A 24,860-nucleotide genomic window follows, 5' to 3' on the forward strand; every position below is an offset into this window, starting at 1 on the left:
CGTGTCTCCGTTCCCGTTGCGGCCTACCACCGGCCATTCACCTGGGAACACCTGGGGCTCTGGTTCGCAGAGCCTGCGGCCCGGACTCACCACCTGCGGCGCTGGCTGCCTGCGGATGCTGCGGGCGCGGCTGCGACTCGTCTCCGGAGGCTCCGGCGCGGGCCGCGTGGACGTCGGAAGCCCGCAGACCCCTGGGTGGGGGCCGACATCGGGAGCTCCGGCAACGGCAGAGGCAGCGTGTTCGCCCGCCCCGAATCGCGGGGCTTGGGTCGGCCCGCCGCGGACCTTTCACCGTCCGGCGCGGCCTGAAATAGGCCGTTGACCTTTCACCGCCCAGCGGGGGCTTCAATATCGGGAGCCCCGACCGCCCCGACGTGGCAACTCCAACAGCCTGACCGCGGGACAATACGGCAGGGAAGAGAAAAAGACATTTTGGCCTTCCATCACAGTGAGGAGGGACTGGAGGAGACTCACTGTGATGGATGTTTCTTTTTGTTTGGTGTTAGTTGTGATTGTATGTGTTATTGCATTTTTATTGATTAATCTTATTGGTCTTATTGTTCAACTGCGGGTAATGTTTCATTTTACTACACATTTATGTGTATGTAACAAATAAACGACTATTGACTATTGACTATTACTTGCACTTTATTCTGTTTTAAAACTGTTATAATTTGTTTCATTGGGTTGTTTAAATTAATACTGACTAGCTAATTAAATTATTGCATCGTATGGGAGGCGCATTCCCAATCTCGTTGTACCCCTGTACAATGTCAGTAAAGATATATTGTATTGTATTGTAGAACCTCTTTGGTTGCAGCCTGATCTTGCAACACACCGAGGAGTTGGTCTGTGTTGCAGTCCGCACTGTGGTAGGGTTATTGGTTAGCCACTCAGTCAAAGGCATTGGCTGAAATTCAACGAGGGGGCGCCAATGAGCTCCTCCGTTTTTTTTCTTTTAAGAACAAGAGCACTGAGAGTTGGTCTTACTCCCGTGTCGGGAAGGATATATCTGCTGTGGATGGTGCAGAGTTATTACAGGAACACCAGTGTCACTGAACAAAGCCCCTTTGCTGCAGAAAACCTGTCCTTGGGAGCGGGGAGGTGTTTAGTTTAAAAAACACCCAACTCTTGCCAGGGTTGTAGAGAGAGAGAGAGAGAGCCGGGAGCGCGCTTTCTCAGCCCGGGAGCGCACGCCTTGTCTCAGCCCCGGGAGCGCGCGCCTTGTCTCAGCCCCGGGAGCGCGCGCCTTGTCTCAGCCCCGGGAGCGCGCGCCTTGTCTCAGCCCCGGGAGCGCGCGCCTTGTCTCAGCCCGGGAGCGCGCGCTCTGTCTCAGCCCCGGGAGCCGAGCCCCGGACAGACACTGTCACCGTGGGAAGATGATGAGCTCTGCCGCCAGCAGCGCCGACCCGGCGGACCTGGCCACGCTGCCTCAGCTGGACGAGACCACTCTCCTGGATGTACTCAGCCGCAGATTCCGCCGTGACCAGATCTATGTAAGTGTCTGCAACCAACGCAACAGCTGGTGCCGGGCGGTCGTTTAAAGTCCCCGTCTGGCGGGGATATTGTTGGAGTTGAGGGGGTGCAATCGGACAATGTTGCTGCAGCTGTTACTGTTGGTGGTCTGGTCCGGAACACACATCTTTGTGTTTAGTCATTGCATTGCAGCAGGGTATGGGCAGAATTTGTTTTCAAGTTTGAACTTGATTTGTTGATACGACTGAAAAGTATTAACCGAGCGTTTGATTGATTGAACCAGTGTTCAGAGTCAATGTGCAGACAAGATTTTAAGAATGTAACAAATCTTTAAAGACCAGTATATTAAGGCAGCCAGTGTAATCGATTTAATCTCTCCAACTTTCCCCTTTCTCCTTCTGTCATCCAAGGGGTGCAGTGGAAGGAGCAGTTCTAAACAATCCTGTTTGGACACGAGGGCCTTCACTACACATAGCTCTGAATGTGAACATGATCCGCCAGCCCCTCGCTTACCATTGCTTATCGAAGAATTTAAATCGCTCGACCAGCTCCCTCCCCCCCCTCCCCTCCCCTCCCCCCCCCCCCCCCCACCACTAAACATGAGGGGGTGCACATGTTACTTCCACAGGTCATATGAGGGAAGGGCTATGCAAACGGGGCAGTTCTGTGGTGTTTGTACTATGTTCTTTATCACATCAGGGGGCCACGATACGAGCACTATTCAGTGTCGATACACTTGAATGTATCGACACTGAGAATGCATGAAGAGATTTTGCACAGTTTATGTTTGTATATATTTTTTATTCTGCATAAAGCTCATTTTGAAGGAGAAAAAAAAGATTCTTAAGTCTGAAGAAGGGTCTCGACCTGAAATGTCACCCATTCCTTCTCTCCAGAGATGCTGCCTGTCCCGCTGAGATGCTCCAGCTTTTTGTCTACCTTTCGTGTAAACCAGCATCTGCAGTTCCTTCCTCCACATTTCGTCAACTCAAACTTGCCTGGATCTATCCTTGTCCATCCCAGTGTAGGCATGAATCACTTGAAACAGCTTCTTTTCCCATGGCGGAAAAAGAGTTTACGAGTCCATGTCATAATTCGCTGCAAATCCTATTCCCATCCCTACTCACTGACCTCCACAGGGTTTAGTTTGGTAATGCCTCGATTATATGCAGCACCTGGCCAAATGCCTGAAATATCCTCTATTCTTTTCACAATCCAATCTTGCTTCCAATTTATATTTTGAGCAAGTCCAATCATCATCATTCCACTGTTCTGGTCTTGCTCTTGCTGCTTAGTCCCTGGATACTGGACCCCCCACCCCCCATTAACCACTTTGTCATTTTTCTCTTTTTCCTTAAAAATGCCCCAAATCATTATATTTAACAGATATCTACCTTAATATCTCCTTATGTGGCTCAAAGTCATTATTTGTGTGAACAGGCATTTGGATTCATACAAACAGGCAAAGCATAGAGGGTTACGTTGCTTCTGTAGGCAAATGGGATTGGTGTAGATGTGCAAAATGGTTGGCATGGGCATGGTGGGTTGAAAGAAATGTTTTAGTGCTGTATATTTCAATGACTCTATGTAGGGAAAGTTACAATATACGTGACACAAGGCACTGCAGATGCTGGTTTACAAAAAATGACACAAAATGCAGGAGTAACTCAGTGGGTCAGTAACAACTGGAGAACATGGATAAGTGATGTTCTGGCCAGGACCCTTCTTCAGACTTCAGTCCCCTATCCATGTTCTCCAGAAATGCTGCATGATCTGCTGAATTACACCAGAACTTTGTGTATTTTGCAATAAAGCTGATTAGGATCCTACTGAGCCAGGATATAAAATGAGCAACACACAATTCAAAAGCTCCAGGGAAAATGTGCAAGAGAAATTTGTTAGGCTGGTTCCTGAGCCGAGAGATTATAGTTATCTCGAGTTTGGGACCATTTTCTATTTTTAATAAAGAATAAACCAGGAGGATATTTAAAAGATCTTTAAAATTACAAGTGAGATTGTTGACAGGCTAAATATGGAAGTACTGTAATCTTATTACTTGTGAAACAATCCACATTTCAGCTCACACAAAAATAGTTAATGGATCTAAAGGGGAAATAAGAAGCATGTTTTCTAATTGAATAATTAGAACATGCAACCTACTCTCATGGACAGCACTGAGGCAAATAGTCTGGATCCTTTGAAAGAGAAGCTAGACAAGGACACCTGAGAGGGGTGAGAGGGGAGGAAGCGAGGAAGCGATTTGTTGAAAGGTCTACCTGAGGCGAGGTAGACATGGAATGTGAACACTTTTGGAGATGAGTTGTACCAGCATGGTATTTCTCAGCTGTATGTTCCATGAAATCTGTAACATTATGTATCTATTTTTGTATTCTGACTTATCATTGTTTGTTATTTTAAATGTCCTAATGAGTCATACCAAATTTGATTTGGATAAAGTATTATCAAAAAGTTGGTCAAGTGTCAATGGGTTACTTTCCAGTGTTCTATGTACATTGTATGGAAACATTTGTGCTATTTGTAGATGTCAGCGGTTCGATTAGGCTTGAATTGGATGACGTGTTAATGTGGAAATTTGCAAGGCAAAGGTAAATGAGGTTGGTTTCAGCTGGCAATTTGTTTGATTGATGGTTGTTATGGAACCTTTACTTTTTTTCTGCTTTGTGAAAGACTTTGGAAAGCATGTTTTGTTGGGAACAAAATTAGTGTTTTCCAACAGAACTATTGGAGAGAATATGTGTTGAGGCAAACTAATTTTTTTTAAAAACATGGATATAGAGTTTGGGACACAACATTGTGTTCATGTTCGATCGGTTGTAGGTGCTCATAATCATTCGGTCGGATATAGTTGTTCCACGCACCAAACAGAAATAAAATTTACCATTAGGCCTATGAAATGCAGAGTTTTAAGCATGCTTCAAGATGCATTTCTAATACATCGCCTAGAAATGTTAGCCTTGCATGCTTATTTATTTATATATTATTTATATATGCTTTTTGAAATTGTATTCAAATAACGGCAGCAGATGTTCCTGAACACAAACTGCAGAAGGTGGAATCTTGAGCAAAGTACAAAGTGCTGGAGTAATTCAGTGGGTCAGGCAGCACCTGTGGAAGGAATGAAAAAGTGACGTTTGTCGGGACTCTTCTTTGGACTGATTGTAGTGAAGGAAGAAAGTGGGATGAGAGATGTTTGGTGAGGACAAAGCCTGGATGTGAAAGCAAGTAACATTAAAGTTGCATGGTGAACAAGCTAGTCTTGGCTGTGAGCGATTTATAGAAACTAGAGCTCTTTCTAACTGAAAGAAAGTAGTCGGTGAATTGTGTGATATTGGTGATTCTTGGCAGAAGCTGACATTAGCCTTTTAGAAACCGTTTTTGAAATCTAAACTTCCTCTCAGCTCAATTGATCAAAATTCTTATTTGTAAACTACAAATTGTTGAATTATTTTGATGTACAAGTCCTGAATATTCTGTGTATACAAACAAAATGGGTAAATTATTAGGTCTAAATAGCATTTTAAAAGCTTTTTAAAAATAGTTGAGAGTTGGGCAGGATTTATGACTGTTGTAAAAGGAATTGGCACCGATGCAAAGTGTTCTGAAAAGATCAAAGTGCATGGTGTTTGCTTGCAACAGTGTGTGACTTGAGTAAGGGTTCAAGAATTAGCCTCTGACTAAATATGTTAATTGTGAGGTGATTTTCTATGCTACAGGTTGTGTAATGAAAGCCGGAGTCATAGCACAATGCAGCACGTAAACAGGCCTTGGGCCCAACTCATTCGTGCCAACTAAGTTGCCAAACAGATCTAGTCTTGTCTGTGCTCCCATTTTCATCCTAACTTTTCCTATCCATATACGTGTCTAGGTATCTTGTGATTGTTGTAATTCTATCCACCTCTACCATTTCCACTAACAGCTTGTTCCACATATGCACCACTATCTCTGTACAAAAAGGTTGCTTCTCGGGTGCTATTTTAAATCTTTCCCCTCTAACCTAACCTTGCACTTATGCTCTCTAGTTTTAGACTTATCAACTCTTAAGGGGGGAAAACTGGCTATTCGTATTATGCCCCTCTTGATTTTATGTAGCTCTGAAAGGCCACCCTTGGCATCCTATTTTCTCAGGGGAAAAATACTTGGCTTCTCCTTATAACTCAAACCTACCATTCTTTGTAACATCCTCATAAATCTTTTTTGCATTTTTTATTGACAACCATCTCAACAGAGCGACCAGAATTATACACTGCACTCCAAATGTGGCAATAATAATGTCTTGAACAGCTGTAGCATGTCATCACTACTCTTGTGCTCAGTACCTGACCAAAGAAATCAAGTTTGTCAAATGCCTTCTGCCAAATGCATCCTGTCCCCTTGTGTCGCCTCTTCATGTAACTATGTAGCTACACCATTAGGACTCCCTGTTCTATAACACATTCCAGGACCTTGCCATTTTCTATGCCTGCCCTGGTTTGTCTTGTCTTTCTGCTGACTGGGTAGCACACAACGAAAGCTTTTCACTGTACCTTGGTACAAGTGACAATAAACTCAACTGAACTGTTTATCTGAATTAAACTTCATCTGCCATTCTTTTGCCCATTAGCCCAGTTGATCAAAATCCCATTGTACCGGGAGGAGGTGGCTGATCTGGCACTCTGGTTTCAGGACAATAGCCTCCTCTTGAATGTCAAAAAAACTAAGGAGCTGATTGTGGACTTTAGAAGGGCTCAACATCCAAGGAAATAAATGGGTCTACTGTGGATAGGGTGAGCAGTTTTAAATACCTGAGAGTCCACATCAAAGAGGATCTGACATGGGCAACGCACATTGCCGCACTGGTGGGTAAGGCAAAGCAGCGCCTTTACCACCTTAGACAGCTGAGGAAATTCAGAGTGTCTCTGAGGATCCTTCATTGCTTCTACTCTGGGGCTGTAGAGAGCATCCTGTCCGGCAACATTACAGTCTGGTTTGGGAACAGCTCTGCCCAGGACAGGAAGGCCCTGCAGAGAGTATTGCGTTCGGCAGAACGCACCATGAGAACTACACTCGCCCCCCTGCAGGACCTATACATCAGGAGGTGCAGATCCAGAGCAAGTAAGATTATGAGGGACCCCTGCCACCCCAGCAACGGACTGTTCCAGATGCTACGGTCAGGCAAACGCCTCCGCTGTCACGCTGTGAAAACGGAGCGGATGAAACGGAGTTTCTTCCCACAGGCCATCAGGACTGTTAACTTTTATAACACCAGGGACTAAATTTTGTCTTCTCTGTATTAACTTTAATTTATGTGCTGAACTGTAATTCTTTTTTTTTGCACAATCCGCAGGCATTGCCACTTTCATTTCACTGCACATCGTGTATGTGTATGTGACAAATAAGCTTGACTTGACTTGACTTAATCATAAATAACTTTCATGTCCACTATACCACCAATTTAATGCCATCCACAAACTAACTAATCATCCCTCCCACAGTCACATTTGTGTAATATCTATTTTTATTATTTGTTCGCAAAATATGCCCTATTAATATTAAGTTTTTTCTGGAATCCGGGTCAAAACACAAAGCTTAAAAGTCAATGTCTTGCTGGAACTTTTAATCATATTGCAAGATTCTTTAGCAGATAAAATTTGGTGCCGAAGCATAGAGTGTGATAGAGGGTGAGGAGCAGGAATGGGTATCATGAAGGTCTGAGGAAACTTTTGAAAGCGTGGAGACATCGGGTGGATGTTCTTGGAAAAAGAGTACGTGTACATCAGAAGGTGCTGTCAATCCTTTTGCTGGCATTAAAAGGAAGCTTAAACCAAAAATGTAAAGGTTAGATGTGCAGGTGTTGAATCTTCTGTGTATTGCGGGAAAGTGCTTTGAGGAAGGGAATGTGTGTTGGTGGAACTGGAGAGTGAATCAAGAAGTTGAAGAGGAAACCTTCTTTTGAAATGCTTGGAGAGAAGGGGAAGATGCCTTGTGAAAATTCTGCTTAATGTGGAAGTTGGTCGAGTGGCCTGCAAGGATAAGATTAACCACATTCTTGCTTTGTGTGGGAAAATATCTTTCTCTTTTCTCCGAGATCTTCGGTTTCCTCTCACACTCCAAAGATGTACATGTTTGTAGGTTAATTGGCTTGGGTTTGTATACTTGGTATAAATGTAAATTGTCCCTAGTGTGTGTAGGCTTGTGTTAATGTGCGGGGATTGCTGGTCTGTGCGGACTCGGTGGGCCGTGGGGCCTGTTTCCGCGCTGTATCTCTAAATTAACAAACTAAACTAAAGTGCAGGTAATTTAAGGATGACCCATTCACTCCAAGTTGCACATCATGACGGTTATATTATTAGAGTTCATTCTTTCATGCAGGGTGAAAATCCTGAAATGCTTTTCGTAACTGCTCCAGTCCATTCATCTTGGGCATCGTGGAGAATTTGGGGAGGGATATGTCATCAGTTCAAGGGCTATAAATTCTGCTCTTCACAGCACAGCTCATTTCCTGAGGCAGCAATAAAAAAAAAACCCTATGAGATAAGGAGCTTTCCCTCTTGCTCTTGTTCATTCTCTCTCTCATTCCCTTTTTCTTTTCTTTTTTCTCTCTTTTACTCTCAGCATCTTCTATATACTAAAACTCTTGTTTGTTTGTTCCTGAACTACAGCCAAAACGGTATACGATAGCACGACAATTTTATGCCCACTTTACTCACCATCGTCCTTTTGGTGCTAATGGAAGAAGTTTCATTGAAATCGGTGTTATATTTTGAAAGTTATTCACATTTTAAAGTTTAAATCTATCTCCTAGGGAGGGAGGGGGGTGGAGGGAGGATAAGGGAGAGGGCAGGAGAGGGTGCTGCACCAAGGCAGGAGAGGTTTGGGCCCAACGGGACCACTTGGTCTAGTAGATTTTATTTTTCAGTGCTGGAAGCTATTAATTTGAGTGTGTGTGTGCACCGCCTAATTGTTCTTTCTTTTTTTTTAGTCCTACATTGGAGATATTCTTGTAGCCATCAATCCTTTCAAGTACCTGCCGTTGTATGAAAAATTGGTAGGTACTCATTTTACCAACTAGAAATAATCGGCTTAAATTTTTAAACACTAGTTTTATGTAGGTGAAGCTTATTAAGTTTGAACTAACATTGCTGTGCTAATTGTTCATGTGACTATTATTCAAATGTATACGATTGTATGTAGAATTAAATGACACTGTGGTCACATCATGCTACACTGAATTTTCTGCTTTAATTTCAAAGTGGCTCTTTAAACAGGTAAAACTTTCAAATGGCTGTTTGTGTCCTAAACTTCAACTGGATTTGTGTAAAATGATAGGAATTTCTAGTTTTCAATGTTCCAAAGGTAAATCAGCATTACATTTAATTTAAAAAAATGATAAATGAAAATTTAACATAGGTTTATATGAACTACTAAATTATTAGTACATTAACCTGCAATATTACCTGAGGTAATGGTTGATGATTTTCAGTCAGACTTAATTATTTAAAAATTTGATTTAGTCATAATGTTACAATCATGCAGCGTTTAGTTTAGAGATGGTGCTGAAACGGGCCCTTTCGGCCCACCGGGTCAGTGCTGACCAGCGATCCCCGCACATTAACATTATCCTACACCCACTAGGGGCAATCTTTTTACATTTACCAAGCCATTTAACCTACGTACCTGAATGTCTTTGGAGTGTGGGAGGAAACCGAAGATCTTGGAGAAAACCCACGCAGGTCACGGGTAGAACGTACAAACTCCCTACAGACAGCATCCGTAGGCGGGATCGAACCCGGGCCTCCGGCACTGCATTCGCTGTAAGGCAGCAACTCTACCACTGTGCCACCGTGCTGCCCTAAAAAGATCTTTCGGCCCAACTTGCCCACGCTGACCAACATGCCCCATCTACACTAGTTCCACCTTGCTGTGTTTGGCCCATATCCCTCTTGACCTTTCCTATCCATTTATTGTGTGTGTTAAAAAATTATTGGCTTGGTTTTGAAGACATATTCAAGGAAGCAAGACAAAAGTGCTTTGTAGAGCCTTGGGAATTGGTGGGAGCATTGGGAAGAAAACACGGAGTACAGGTTGTGAAGGGAACAATACCAGCAGGGGTACCTAGCTTAAGGAGGTTCTTTCTAAAGTAAGGATTTCGAGGCATATTCAAATAAAGACACAAATCCATGCATTCAGCTCTTTATTTCTGCCACATAAGCCTGATGTACAAGATTTTGAATAGTGAAAGCAGGCTTTTCATTTCTGGATTAGGTACTATTTACACAAGATAAAGCGAGTTAACCCAACTATCAAAATGATAAATCTTGTTTTTTGTGAAAAATATGTTTGATTATTGACATAATCTTGGCACAAAAGGAATCAAGGGATATGGGGACAAAGCAGGAACGGGGTACTGATTTTAGATGATCAGCCATGATCATATTGAATGGTGGTGCTGTCTCGAAGGGCCGAATGGCCTACTCCTGCACCTGTTTTTCTATGTTTCTGCAGCATATTTATAAAACTCCAACAAAATGTTACTTTTATCCCTTCTATGTGTTTGTTTTGATTAGGAATCAGAAAAGTACAAAAGTTGTTCAAAAGATAGCCTACCTCCTCATATATTTGCAGTGGCTGATCGTGCCTATCGATCGATGTTGGGTCGCTTAGCCACTGGCCCCAAGAACCAGTGCATTGTCATCAGGTAAAAATATAATGAAGAATTCTGAGAACTGCATGCTAAAATAATGGCTGAAATTTTTCACAGATTTGCTGGTAATTCCATGCAGAAAGGCAGGTGTTTATATCTTTGTAACTGTATGGAAGTTGAGGTCTTCTGCACAGACTTCCACACAACGGATTACGAGGAATTTCCTCATGGAGCCCCATTTTGGAGCAGAAGCGTCAGCCATTTTCCAGACCTCTGACAGATGTCTTCTTGGACCTGGTATTGAAGCAACCAGACTGGTCGATTGAATGCAGAATGGCTGAGCGAGGAGATGAAATGTAAAGTAATTCAAGAGTAAAGAGAGCCGAGTGTTGAATTGTCTTGTGTACTGATAATGAAACAATGAATTTCTTACTAACAGCAGCTTACCGGCTTGTGTATATACAGATAATATATTATTTCAGACAATTAATAACCATAATACTAGTGCAGAAAAACGTAGTCCTTGATTAAGTTTACAGTAGTTCACAGTTGTGTCGTGTTCAAGAGCTTGATGGTTGTTGAGATGCAGTTATTCTTCACCCTTGATTCTCAGAAAAAAATTCATTTTTGCTATTACGGAAGTTAATTTACATGTATTGCCTTGAAGCATTTTCAAATGGTTTTCTTAATTATAAATTATTGCAATATTGCTTTTAGTTTTTAACAAATCTTTTATGTCAGAGAAACGACAAAAGTTATTGTTCTCAGACATTCTGTTCAGCCTGAGGCCATAAAATAACTACCTACCAAAGCATTTCTGTGAAGATTTATGATCAGATGGTTCTGAACTGCCCAGTAACTTGCAGATCAGGAGAGCTTCTTTTGTTGGACTTGTTTATGTGAGTTGGGCTTGCAGGTGATTGGTGGGTTTGGAGGAAGAGGGGCGGGCTTGTGCTTAGAAGAACATGTACAGAGCTCCACAGCAGATTACACTTTTCAAAGTGACTCACAGCCAAAATTTCCAGGCAACATATTTCCCTGGAGCTTCATCTCAAGTGGGCCGTTTTCTTTCATCTCAGCTCAATTTGCCTAAATTTGGCCAACACTCACTGAAACGATTGTAGAATTTTGACTTCTATACTTTCAGCATAAATTTAATTCCTCCATTTGCCCTCACAGGCCTCTCTCCCCAATCAAATTAATCACCATTATATTCCTTTGTTTAAGAAGGAACTGGAGAGAATCCAGGGAATTATAGGCCAGTGAGCTTCAAGGCCAGTGGTAGGGAACCTATGGGAGAGGTTTCTTTGGGATAGGATTTACTAGCCTCATTGGTTGTTTATTTTGCGGAGGTGACAGTGAGGATTTGGTGGTGGACATTGATTTTAGTAAGGCAATTGATAAAGACGGTAACAGAAGGTTATGATGCAGGGGTTAACAGTGACTTGGATATATGGATTCATATCTGGCTTACTGATAGAAGTGAGTTGTGGTGGGGTTGATCAGTAGAGATTTGCAGGGATTGGTGCTGGGACCTCTGTTTGTCATATATATAGTGCTTTCAGAAAGTATTCAGACCCCTTCTCTTTTTCCACATTTTGTTACGTTACAGCCTTATTTTAAAATGGATTAATTTTTTTAATCATCAATCTACACACATAATAAAAAAGCGAAAACAGGTACTTAGAATTTTTTGCAAAGTAATTCAAAAGGAATAACTGAAATATCACATTTACATAAGTATTCAGACCCTTCGCTATGACACTCAAAATTTAGCTTTTGTTCATCCTGTTTCCATTGATTATCCTTGATGTTTGTACAACTTGATTGGAGTCCACCAGTGCCAAACTAAATTGATTGTACATGATTTGGAAAGGCACACACCTGTCTATATGAGGTCCCACAGTCGACAGTCCATGTCAGAGCAAAAACTGAGCCATGAAGATGAAGGAATTGTCCGTAGACCTCTGAGACAGGATTGTGTCGAGGCACAGATCTTGGGAAGGGTATAAAACAATTTCTGTAGCATTGCAGGCCCCGAAGAGCACAGTGGCCTCCGTCATTCTGAAATGGAAGAACTTTGGAACCACCAGGACACTTCATAGAGCTGGCCGCCCGGCCAAACTGAACAATCGGGGGAGAAGAGCCTTGGACAGGGAGGTGACCAAGAACCCGATGGTCACTCTGACAGAGCTCCAGAGTTCCTCTGTGAAGGTGGGAGAACCTTTCAGAAGGACAACTACATCTGCAGCACTCCACCAATCAGGCCTTGATGGTAGAGTGGCCAGACGGAAACCACTCCTCAGTAAAAGGCACATGACAGCCCTCTTGGAGTTTGCCAAAAGGCACCTAAAGGACTCTCAGACCAGGAGAGGGAAGATTCTCTGGTCTAATGATACCAAGATTGAACTATTTGGCCTGAATGCCAAGCGGCACTGCTCATCACCTGGCCAATACCATACCTATGGTGAAGCATGGTGGTGGCAGCATCATGCTGTGGGGATGTTTTTCAGCGGCAGGAACTGGTAGACTAGTCAGGATCACCCTCCAACAGTACAACGACCCTAAGCACACAGTCAAGACAACGCAGGAGTGGCTTCTTGACAAGTCTGTGAATGTCCTTGAGTGGCCCAGCCAGAGCCCGGACTTGAACCCGATCGAACATCTCTGGAGGGACCTGAAAATAGCTGTGCATCGACGCTCCCCATCCAACCTGACAGAGCTTGAGAGGATCTGCAGAGAAGAATGGGGGAAATTACCCAAATACAAGTGTGTCAAGCATAGCATTATACCCAAGAAGACTTGAGGCTGTAATCGCTGCCAAAGGTGCCTCAATAAAGTAAAGAGTAAAGGGTCTGAATACTTATGTAAATGTGATATTTCAGTTATTTCTTTTTAATTACATTGCAAAAGTTTCTAAACACCTGTTTTCGCTTTATGGGGTATTGTGTGTAAATTGATGATTTAAAAAAATGAATTTAGTCCATTTTAAAATAAGGCTGTAACGTAGCAAAATGTGGAAAAGTGAAGGGGCCTGAATACTTTCTGAATGCACTGTGTATCTATATATATAAATGACTTGGAGGCAAACATAGATGGTAGTAAATCTGCAGATAACATTAAGAATACTGGGGTTGTAGACTGAGGAAGGCTTTCAGAGTATACAGTGGGATATACAGTAGATGAGCTACAAAAATGGGCAAAGAAATGGCAGATGGAGTTTAATTCGAGAAAGTGTGAGGTGTTGCACTTTGAGAAGTTAAATGTAAGGGGGAAAATATCTAATTAAAGGCAAGACTCTTAACAGCATTGATGTACAGAGGGATCTTGGGCTCCAACTCTATAATTCCCTGAAAGTACCAGCACAAGAAGATAGAGAGGTAAAGAAGGCATATGATATGTTTGCCTTCATTGGCCGGGGCACCATGTACTAGAATCAGGAAGTCGTGATACAGCTTTATAGGGCTTTGATTTGGCTGTATTTGGATTATTGCATGCAGTTCTGGTTGCCCCATTATAAGAAGGATGTGGAGACTCTGGAAAGTGTGCAGAGGAGTTTTCCATAATAATGCCTGTATTAAGGGCTATTAGCTACAGAGAGTTTGGACAAACTTGGATTGTTTTCTGTGGATTACTGGAGGCTGAGAGACCTGATAGAAGTATATGAGAGGAGTAGAAAGGATAGACGGGCAGAACTCTTTTCCCAGGTGGAAATATCAAAGACTAGACGGCATACTTTAAGGTGAGAGGAGCAAAGTTTATAGGAGATATGCAGGGCGTGTTTTTATACCGAATGATGAGTGCCTGGGGTGCTGGTGGGGTCAGAAACGATGATGGATAGGCACATGGATGCATGGGGATTGGCAGGATATGGATTATGTGCAGGTGGATAAGAGTTAGTGTGTTTGGCACAGACATTGTGAGCTGAAGTGCCTGTTCCTGTGCTGCACTGTTCTATGTTCTATATTTCATTTAATTTTGACCATTTGTAAGCGCCCCTGCGGAAGTTCTCAAAGTGGAACTACTTTTGTGCAAAAAACAATAGGCGTGGATTGAAAGTGCTTAAATCTAAGTTTTAATTTAGTAAATTGACTTTTTTTCCAATATCAACCTATTTTCAACTGAGATTAAATGGTATCAAGGTATTGCTGGTAAATACATCAAGGAATGAGCTGCACTAATTCAAAGAAAACTTTCCAAAACTAGCACCATTTTGTGCTGGAAGCTCTATCCTATTGACCTTGTCTTTGTAATAATTCCACGCAGGCACAATTGGGTTTTGGTCAGGAACACCATAAATTAGCTTTCTAGTACATGTTGGTATCTTAATTTATTTATTTTGTTTATCTGTTCTTTCTCAAATCTTGGGCATGGGCATTAATTTAAATGTAAAACCTGATCTGACCTTGGTCAATCCAAACTTAACCTGAGACATTCTTCCCTGGATAAAGTACTGAGCTGGATTGGCATGATCGGAACCTGATTGTTTTACTAAAATATACACCTGACTTAATCCAAACTCAACACCTGTTCTTTCAAGCTCCAGTTGGACTCGACCGGTTGTTGTGCTTTACAAATGTATTTGGAATAGTCAATGGGATTAAGTTCTCATTTGGCCTTGTCTCATCTCTCATCCCTGAGTCCCCTATTTCCCTCCCCCTGTCCCCTTCCAACTACATCCGTACCTCCCTCCAGCTTTATATTTCACTTTTCCTTTCCTCTCCTTTTCTGACACCCTTTCATCTCTAACCTTTGTCACTTATTCCCATCTTCCAATCAAGCCCCACTACCCATACACATCTGTCATTTGCAGGCTTTGTTCCCCCCCCCCCCCAACTCACTTTACAGCTTTCTCCCCCACTCCTAACAATCTGAAGAAATGCACTAAATCGAAATGTCACCAGTCCACTTCAAAACTTTCCAGTATAATATATCTCTTCACTTAGTTACAGACCAATAATATGGTACGAGAAGACTTGCTGTGTGGGAGGGTAGATTTTTATCATCTGGAACATGAGATTAAAGGCCTAAATGATTGTGGTGCATTGGTTATTCTATTTGTAGGTGTGGTAAGTGGCTGGGTCAATAATGACTCCAGCAATCTTGGTGTCATCTGCAAACTTGCTAACAAACCCATCTACATTTACATCCAAGTAATACATGTCACAAACAACAGAGGCCCTAGCACAGGTCCCTGTAGAACTCCACTAGTCACAGACCTCCAGCCTGAATATCGTCCTTCCACCACAACCCGCTTTCTTCTATCAGTAAGCCACTTATGAATTCTTGCAACCAAGTATGAATAGTGGGGAGAAAGCTGGAAAAAAGGGGGGGGGGGGGGATCAAAGCCTGGGAAGCAATAGTTAAAAATGTGAAGGAGGCTGATTGGCTAAATGCATGGTGTAAGTGTCAACGGGCTAGAGGTGAAAAGGAAACACAAAAGGGGGTAAGAAAAGAAGAGGAATGAAATATAAAGCCTGTGGATGGGATATGGTTGGAAGTAGAAAGGATGGGGGGGGGGGGGGATGAAAGGGAAATGTAGGACTGGAATAGAAGATGAATATACAGAGGGGAAAGGAGCTGGTGCAGGAAATGTGCTGGGGGCACAGGATAGAGAGAGGGGCAAGAGGGAACCACTGGGGTGAAAGGGTTGGGGTGGGGGATGGTGATGGGAATCTGCAGGGGGAGGGATACAGGAAAGAAAGGGGAGGTAAGGTGGGGTACTAAACATTTTAGAATTAAATGTTCATACCATTGTGTTGTAAGCTACCCAAGCAGAATATGAGGTGCTATTCCGCCATTTTGTATGTGGCCTTGCTCTCTCAATGGGGGAAGCCCAGAACAGAAAGGTCAGAATAGGAAAAGGAGTTAGACTAGTTAACAATTGCTTTCCAGCAAGACTAGATGGACAGAGCACAAGTGTTCGGTGAAACAATCGTCTAGAGTACACTTGGTTTTGCTGATGTAAAGCAGGCCTCATCAGGACCACCAAATGCAATAGATGAGATTTGAGGAGCCTCTGTTTTACCTGTACAGGCTGCAGGGGGACTGGATTGAGGTGAGGGAGGATATGTAATGGGTGACTGTTGAGCAGGCTTGCTTGAGTGGCTTTGATTCAATGACATTGGGTCATTATTATTGAATAAAGATATGGTAATCAGGAGCTTTAATATATTTTGAGTAAAACAGTCCAGATTTGAATGTATTCACAAAATGCTGGAGTAACTCAGCAGGTCAGGCAGCATCTCGGGAGAGGAGGAATGGGTGACGTTTCGGGTCGAGACCCTTCTTCAGACTGATGTCGGGGGTGGGACAAAGGAAGGATATAGGTGGAGACAGGAAGATAGAGGGAGATCGGGGAAGGGAGGGACAGAGGAGCTATCTGAAGTTGGAGAAGTCGACGTTCATACCACCGGGCCGCAAACTGCCCAGGCGAAATATGAGGTGCTGCTCCTCCAATTTCCGGCGGGCCTCACTGGCACTGGAGGAGGCCCATGACAGAGAGGTCAGACTGGGAATGGGAGGGGGAGTTAAAGTGCTGGGCCACCGGGAGATCAGTTGCGTTAATGCGGACCGAGCGCAGGTGTTCAGCGAAGCGATCGCCGAGCCTACGCTTGGTTTCGCCGATATAAATAAATTGACATCTAGAGCAGCGGATGCAATAGATGAGGTTGGAGGAGGTGCAGGTGAACCTCTGTCTCACCTGGAAAGACTGTTTGGGTCCTTTGATGGAGTTGAGGGGGGAGGTGAAGGGACAGGTGTTGCATCTCGTGCGGTTGCAAGGGAAAGTGCCCGGGGTTAGGGTGGTTTGGGTAGGAAGGGACGAGTGGACCAGGGAGTTGCGGAGGGAACGGTCTCTGCGGAACGCAGAGAGGGGAGGGGATGGGAAGATATGGCCAGTGGTGGGGTCCTGTTGTAGGTGATGGAAATGTTGGTGGATGATATGTTGGATCCGCTGGCTGGTGGGGTGGAAGGTGAGAACGAGGGGGATCCTGTCCTTGTTGCGAGTGGGGGGAGGGGGAGCAAGAGCGGAGCTGCGGGATGTAGAAGAGACCCTAGTGAGAGCCTCATCTATAATGGAGATGGGGAAGCCCCGTTTTCTGAAAAACGAGGACATCTCGGAAGCCCTGAAGTCTGAAACACCTCATCCCGGGCGCAGATGCAGTGTAGACGGAGGAATTGGGAGTAGGGGATAGACTTCTTTTTGCAGGGGACCGGGTGGGAAGAAGTGTAGTCCAGATAGCTGTGCGAGTCGGTGGGCTTGTAGAAAATGTCCGTCACTAGTTTTTCTCCTGTGATGGAGATGGTGAGGTCCAAAAACGGGAGGGAGATGTCAGAGATAGTCCAGGTATATTTAAGGGCAGGATGGAAATTGGAGGTGAAGTGTATGAAGTCAGTGAGTTCTGCATGGGTGCAAGAGGTAGCACCAATGCAGTCGTCGATGTAGCGGAGGTAGAGTTCGGGGATGGGGATACTACCAGATTTGAATGTGTTCCTTTCCTGTGATCCTGTTTTCAGGTTCCCAGAATTGCTGCTTACATGTGCAGATCTTGTAGACTTGCAGTGTAATTTCAACATCTTTTCGAGCATTTGCTTCATGGTTTGATTCCTCTTGCCCCAATAAAAACAAGAAAAACTGGCATGAATTTACCCACTGAATACACTGAAACTTCATATTTCTGTCATTCTTAATCTAATTTTAATGATGACTAGGTATGAAGCAGTTGAAAAATAATGCATAACTTTGATTTGTTTCTCTTTTGAATGCAGTGGGGAAAGTGGTGCTGGGAAGACTGAGAGTACCAAGCTACTGCTGAGACAGATCATGGAACTGTGCAAAGGAAACTCTCAATTGGAACGGCAGATTCTTCAGGTGAGAAACTAATGACGACAACGCGATTAACATTGTTTTCCATTGTACAAAGAGCTTTGCCAAGTCCAGACTGAGGATGCTTTGATCTTTTGCCAGATGAAAAGATTCTTTGGCTTCAGTTGCTGTGATGACTCGGGTGGTTTAAATGAATTTTTAAAAACTGAGGAATGGAAAAATGTTCTGACGCACTTGATGAATTTAAGAGAGAGTTGGATAGAGCTCTGGGGGCTAGTGGAATCAAGGGATATGTGGAGAAGTTGGGCACAGGTTACTGATTGTGGATGATCAGCCATGATCACAATGACCTCCTCCTGCACCTGGCCTCCTCCTATTTTCTATGTTTCTATGTAATGCTTGGGCCGGATCATTGGTGATCCAACTCGCCGCCTGCACCCTGCCTCCGGGGTAATACAATGGCCACGCTAGCCTGCTGCAGGACCTGCAAGTCCCATTGTACAGGAATCCTCCACTCACAGGGTGGAGCAGGTCCTGGTTAGTAGAACCTGAGTGAGATCTTGCTCCCAGCACAGTCTTCGACAAAATACATTTGACAATGTACTATGTGGAGGTTCACTTCTTTAATAACACTTCTTTTTTTTTTAAAAATGTTTAATTTATTAAGTGAAATAATGGAAATTTAAAAAGTTGACAAGGTTTGGTTACTATATTGGAATAACGTGGATACTTGGTGGTTGCTATAAAGCTGAAGGCTGGTAATGAGGTATAAATACTGGTACCACTGCTGGACTCCAGCTTTGGAGGAGAGAATTAGCTGCAACTATATCTGATCTCCAGTGTGTGCCTTGTTTCTACTGTGCAGTATAAAGTGGGATTTTCCTTTTCATTAAAGAGATTATTAATCCTCATTGTTCTTTAGTGATTACTGATCTGTGATTATGTACAGTGACGGTGCAACATGCAGAAACCCTCGAGTGTCGCACCAATTATATTTCACACCTTAGAGATGACTCTTTCGACTGTGCTTGTCAGAGGAAATGAAAACTGGACAGCTTGCAAACTTGTGTCAAACACATGATCAGCTTCTATCCACATGCCTTCATTATCACTTGATGATCGGCATGGAGTCATTGGGCCAAAGGACCTGTTTCTTCTCTGAATCACTTTGACTTTAACTGTAAGAAGGGCTTTACATTGAGCATCCCAATTCAAAAGTCCTTTACCAACCTGGCCCTGTTCCACAGCACTGTACTTCGACAATAAATTATTGTGCTGAGACCCTAAAAATGGACCATTTTCAAATTTCTGGATTCATTTCTCAGTGAAGGGATACATCAATGATGAAATTCACCAGCACAGAGAGGAAGCGGAAACAAATTCAAGTTTAAAAAAATGATATTAGTCCACATGAGCCACAAGTTGTACTGTTGTGGTTGCACTTGTTCTGCAATTTTGGCATGTTCAAAGTGTCAACAGCAAATGGCAAGTAATTTATTCCCAATTAACCCCTTCCCTTCTTATTCTGAAAGTGCTTGGGTGCTGATTCTTTGGTAGCCTGAGGCAGCCCAGTATGCAAAATGGATATTAATCTTTCCACACCAGAACCATTCTCATTGAAAGCTGGTGGCACACAAGACTGCACCACTGCCGCAACACATTCATCTATCTTTCTGCATGGTTGCATATCACTTTCAACAAACTGCTACAAGAGAGGAGTTAGTCTTAAAAAGTATTAGGGAGTTGACCTCCTGATTATTACTCTCCAGTGCTAATTCTGCCCAGGCCTTGCAGTAGAACAGGAAAGTGAAGATACAGGAGATTGGAGATGCTGGAATATGGAGCAAAAGACAAGCTGCTGGGGAAAATCAGTAGGTGGGGCGGCATCTGTAGAGGCAAGTCTTGCGTTCACTGTCCTCTGCCTCCACAGATTCTGTCTGATCTGCTGAGTTCCTCCAGCAACTTTAGTTTTAATTTTAAAGATACAGCGTGGAAACAGGCCCTTCAGCCCACCGAGTCCATGCCGACCAGCGATCCCTGCATATTAACACTATCCTAAACACTAGGGGATTTTAAAAATATTTACCAAGCCTATTTACCTACATACCAATACGCCTTTGACCAAAGATTGCGGATAAAATCCACGCAGGTCACGGGTAGAATGTATAAACTCCGTACAGACAGCATCCAACACTATGTGGTTGCTGCCCAATCCTATGTGGTTGAGTTGCCCAAAGCACCTTCTGTTTGAGCTCCAAACCCGAGCTTCAAGGTATTGTTGACCTCTTCACCGAAGTTTATTAAAGGATGTGCCTTATTCTGAACATCAGCAAGACAAAGGTCCTCTACCATTCTGCCTCCACCACACAACAGTACCTGCTGATAAAAAGCTTTGAATATTGCTTCAAAATTATCTTGATTGTCATTATGTGAAAGATACATCTTCTGGATGCACATCCTCAGTGATGTGAATTGGGGTCATCGGGTATTTCGGGTCTCACAACATCAGACATCCTTGCCCAGGTGACCCAGCCGGGGTTGATCAGTCCCTGACTTGCGTCCCAGCAGCAAAATTGAGTACCAAAATGTTGTGCCTTTAAACCCCAAAACATAGCATCTTGATTTTGTTTTCTAGTACTTCTACAATATTTAACATAACTGGTGGTAGAAAAGCACAAAAAAAGGAATTTAATACCAATGATACATCCTTGATGTCAGGTGATGGTGATGTCAGGTTGTCTTCAATTTATCTGATGTTTTTTTTCATGAAATAATTACTTGCCAAATATTTGTGCTGTATAGATGGAAATGGGTGACATGGTTTAATATTCAGAGAATTGAAGTTTTTCTTTGCCTGTATCCTAATGCTTGGTGTTTCAGAGGTGACAGGAAGAAAAATCTTAGATTTGTAGAGCACCTTTCACAACTTAAGTTAAATCATAAAACACTTTGCAGCTATTGGAGAGCAATTCCAATATATTTACTGATGTCAGTAGGAAAATGCAGAAGCCAGTTTTTAACTTGGCAAGATCCCACAAACTAATGTAATAATACTCATGATCTGTTTTAGAAAGGTTGAATGACAAATATTGGCAGAGTCACTGGAAAAACTCCTCTTTGAATGGGTCCATGATACCTTATACTTCCTCCTGAAAAATTAGATTAAAGTCTCATTGAAAGGCAACAACTCTAACAACCTAGTACTTGGGTAATACTGCATTCATCACGATCATTGCTTAAAAATTGAATAGCTTTCACTTGTTGGCTTTACTCAACTGATACTGCTCTGTCCTCTGAAATAGAAAGATAGAGATTTAATCCCCATTTTTTAGAACGTTAAAATGTAGACTGAAATTCAGTGTTGTACTGGAACAATGCTGTGTCATTTAAAGGAGAGCAAGACAATAGAGGTGGAGGAGCAACAGGGTTGGCTTAGTGTGTGACAGTAACCTCCAATATTGACTTAGGACTTGCTCAGTGCCAAAGGCTTAGGCGGGACAGAATTTGTGAAGTGTATCCAAGAGGGTTTCTTGAAACAATATGTAAATAGTGCAAACTAAGAAGGGAGCATACTGGATCTTGTGTTGGGAAATGCGTCTGTCCAGGTGACTGATGTTACCATGGCAGAGATTGTTTTGAACACTGAGAAGGCTGGACCTTGTGGGAAGATACTAAATTGGACCAAGGCAAAGTTATACTGTTATTAGGCAGGAGCTTGGGATGGTACACAAGGAGAGTTGGTATTGGGTAAATCCACATCTGATATGTGGGGGTCGTTTAAAGGCCAGTTCATTGAAGTTCAGAACCGGCATGTTCCATAGAGGGAGAGGGATAAAGATGGCAAGGTGTGGGAACCCCGGACGACCAAAGAGGTTTTAAATTTGGTCAAAAAGAAATGCATGCAAAGTTTAGGAGGATTGAATCAAGCAAGGATTTTGAGGAATATAAAGGAAGGTGGAAATAACTCAAGCAGGCCATTAGAAGAACCAAAGGGGGCCACAAAATGGCTTTGGTGAATCAAATTAAGGAAATTCCCAGTTTTATGTATCTACATTAAAATCAAAAGGGTATCCAGAGAGAAGGAAGGACCACTCAAGGTTAAAGAAGGGAATTTGTGCTTGAAGTCTGGGGAGGTAGACGAGGTATTAAATGAGTACTTTGCATCTGCTTTCACCAAGGAGAAGGACATGACGGACAGTGAGAAAAGTATGGAGAATAATATGCGAGGGTAGTTTGAGATTGAGGAGATGTTGCAGCTCTTGAAGAGAATTAAGGTGGATAAATTCCCAGGACCAGACGGGATCTATCCCAGGTTATTGAGAGAGGCAAGAGGGCATTGCAGGAGCCTTGGCAAAGTTTTATGCATCTTCTCTCGCTACTGGTGAGGTCCCAGAGGACTGGAGAGTAGCTAATGTTCTTTTATTTAAGAAGAGAAGTAGAGAGAGTCCAGGGTATTATAAGCCAGTGAGGCTCACATCAGTGGTAGGGAAGCTATTGGAGTGAATTCTTTGGGATAGGAGGTCTTCTCCTTTGGAAGAAAATGGGTTAATTAGGGACCATCAACATGGCTTTGTACATGGCAGGTCGTGCCTTACCAACTTGATTGGGTTTTTGGAGGAGGTGACAAGAGTGATCTATGAGGGTAGGGCGGGAGATGTAGTCTACATAGATTTCAGGAAATCATTTGTTAAATGGTAGGCTGATCCGCTAGATTAATATGCACAGGATTAACAGTGACTTGTTCGTATGGATTCAGAGCTGCAACTGATGTGCTTGGTTTGGAGAAAGGTGGTGGTGGTGAGCAGGTTGAGCCATTCAAAGAGTGGGTAATTCGTGCATGTGGCTTCTACTATGCAGGCAACCACCCCCCACTTTACTGGGGGGGTTGCGTTCATAGAAAACCTATGCAGTCATAACCATAACAATTTTCCAGAATGCAAAGCTGTGACATCTACTCGTATGCCAAGACACCAGAGCTGAGCAAAATTGAATTTTGTGTTTATTTGCTTTTTTACTTGCACAAATTACTTGAGCGAATTTTATTTGGTTTCTTAAACATTATGTCTTGATTTGAGAACTGAGTAAATTTCTGTTACCTAAACTGCCATAACATGAGGATTACATGTAATGAGAAATGTTTTATTTCTAGAGTAAAAGGCGAGCGAGCGAAATAAATCCAACCACAGGCAGAACATTAATTTGAATCAATTAGGATGACATGTCATTGCACAAGTTCCCTGTCATCACTTAAATACAATTGTAAACCCACAATACATGTAATTGCCTGAGGTTAATTGATTGCAAGTGCATTTTTTTTAATTTTGCGCTTTGCAGTTTAAATTAACCTGGAGTAAATTGTAATGCTAGTTTTGCATTGTATTGAACCAGTTATAAAATGGCAGGGTGCTTGCTTTAGTGCTGGGTGTCTCAGCACTCTTTCTGTGTCTGGGTGGGCCACACATGATGTTGTCAGAACCCCATGTAATGCTTTAGGATGTTTCAGGGGAGCTTGGACTAGGTTACCCTAAGGATGAATATGGCAAGACACAGCTCGGACGAAGTGGTCTTAATAAGTTCATAAGTTATGGGGTAGAATTAAGCCATTCTGCCCATCCAGTCCACTCTGCCATTCAGTCATGGTTGATCTATCTTTCCCTTTCAGCCCCATTCTCCTGGCTTCTCCCCTTAACCCTGACACCCTTACTAATCAAGAATCTGTCAATCTGCACCTTAAAACATACCCAATTACTTGGCCTCCACAGCTGTCTGTGGCAATGAATTCCACTGATTCATTACCCTCTAACTAAAGATATTTCTCCTCATCTCCTTTGGAAAGGTACGCCCACTTATTCTGAGGCTATCCACTCCATCCAGGCCTTTCATTACTCAGTAAGTTACAATGAGTTACAATACCCCTTCTAACCCCCTGCAAGTGCAGGCCCAGTGCTCCACAACACTCCAAATGCAGTCTGACCAGTGCCTTATAAAACCTCAACATTGCATCCCTGTAACTTTTAATGTAACGGAGTGGAATGAAGATGCCAACAAGTGAATACAAATCCTTTCCTAATGCCTTGAAGGTTGGACTGCTTTCCCCTTCCCAAACCTGACCACATGACTCCTCCCCCATGTATAATGGGTTCCTGCATTTTTTTCCTTCATCTTTCCCTCCCTCCATTTACTCCTCTGATCAAATGATGTGGAGATTTTTTTCCTGCCCAATATAAAGAGGTGCTGTTCTTATTTAATCCACTGCTTGACTCTTTACGAACTCCTCTCGAGTGGGAGGTTTAAAGAGTTCGGGAGCTAAGTCACAGATCATGGTCCTCTACACCCTGTGAGCCACAGACCCATTTGGACATAAAGTCATAGAATCATGCAGCATGGAAACAAGCACTTTGCCCCAACTTGTACATGCCAACCAAGATATTCCATCTAAGCTAGTTCCATTTGTCCGTGCTTGGCCCACATGCTTCTCAACCTTTCTTATCCATATACTCGCCGAAGTGTCTTTTAAATGCAGTTATAGTACCTGGCACAACTAACTCCACCGGTAGCTTGTTCCATATACTCACCACCTTCTGAGTGGAAAATGTAGCCCCTCTCACCTTAAACCTATGTCCTCTTGTTCTTTATTTCCTCCACCATGAGCAAAAGACTGTGCATTCACCCCCTCCCCCCTCACTAATTAAGTCCTAACCAGCCCAACCTCTCCTTACAGCTTAGACACTCGTGTCCTGGCAATGCCCTTGTAAATCTGGTCTGTACCCTACCCAGCTAATCCTTTCTATGGAAGGGTGGTCAAACCAGAATACAATATTCCAAATACACCCTCATCAACATGTTGTACAACTGTAACATTCCATCTTCTATACTCAATACCCTGACTGATGAAGTCGGATGTACCAGACACCT

The 24,860-nt window shown here is 43.0% G+C and overlaps 1 protein-coding gene across 1 annotated transcript in view; it reads left to right on the forward strand.

Annotated features, from left to right (window-relative positions):
* Positions 1-1,347: 1,347 nt before the first annotated feature.
* The window catches only part of LOC144593624 (myosin-IIIb), a 109,401-nt gene continuing 85,888 nt past the window's right edge, over positions 1,348-24,860 (forward strand). Inside the window, exons 1-4 of the mRNA XM_078399932.1 lie at positions 1,348-1,496; positions 8,456-8,521; positions 10,041-10,171; positions 17,888-17,990. Coding sequence (XP_078256058.1) covers positions 1,380-1,496; positions 8,456-8,521; positions 10,041-10,171; positions 17,888-17,990 — 417 coding nt within the window. The 5' untranslated portion in view covers positions 1,348-1,379. The remainder of the gene's footprint in view (positions 1,497-8,455; positions 8,522-10,040; positions 10,172-17,887; positions 17,991-24,860) is intronic.

Source organism: Rhinoraja longicauda, chromosome 1 (genome assembly GCF_053455715.1).
Source record: "Rhinoraja longicauda isolate Sanriku21f chromosome 1, sRhiLon1.1, whole genome shotgun sequence".
In the NCBI taxonomy this organism is placed as follows: Eukaryota; Metazoa; Chordata; class Chondrichthyes; order Rajiformes; family Arhynchobatidae; genus Rhinoraja; species Rhinoraja longicauda.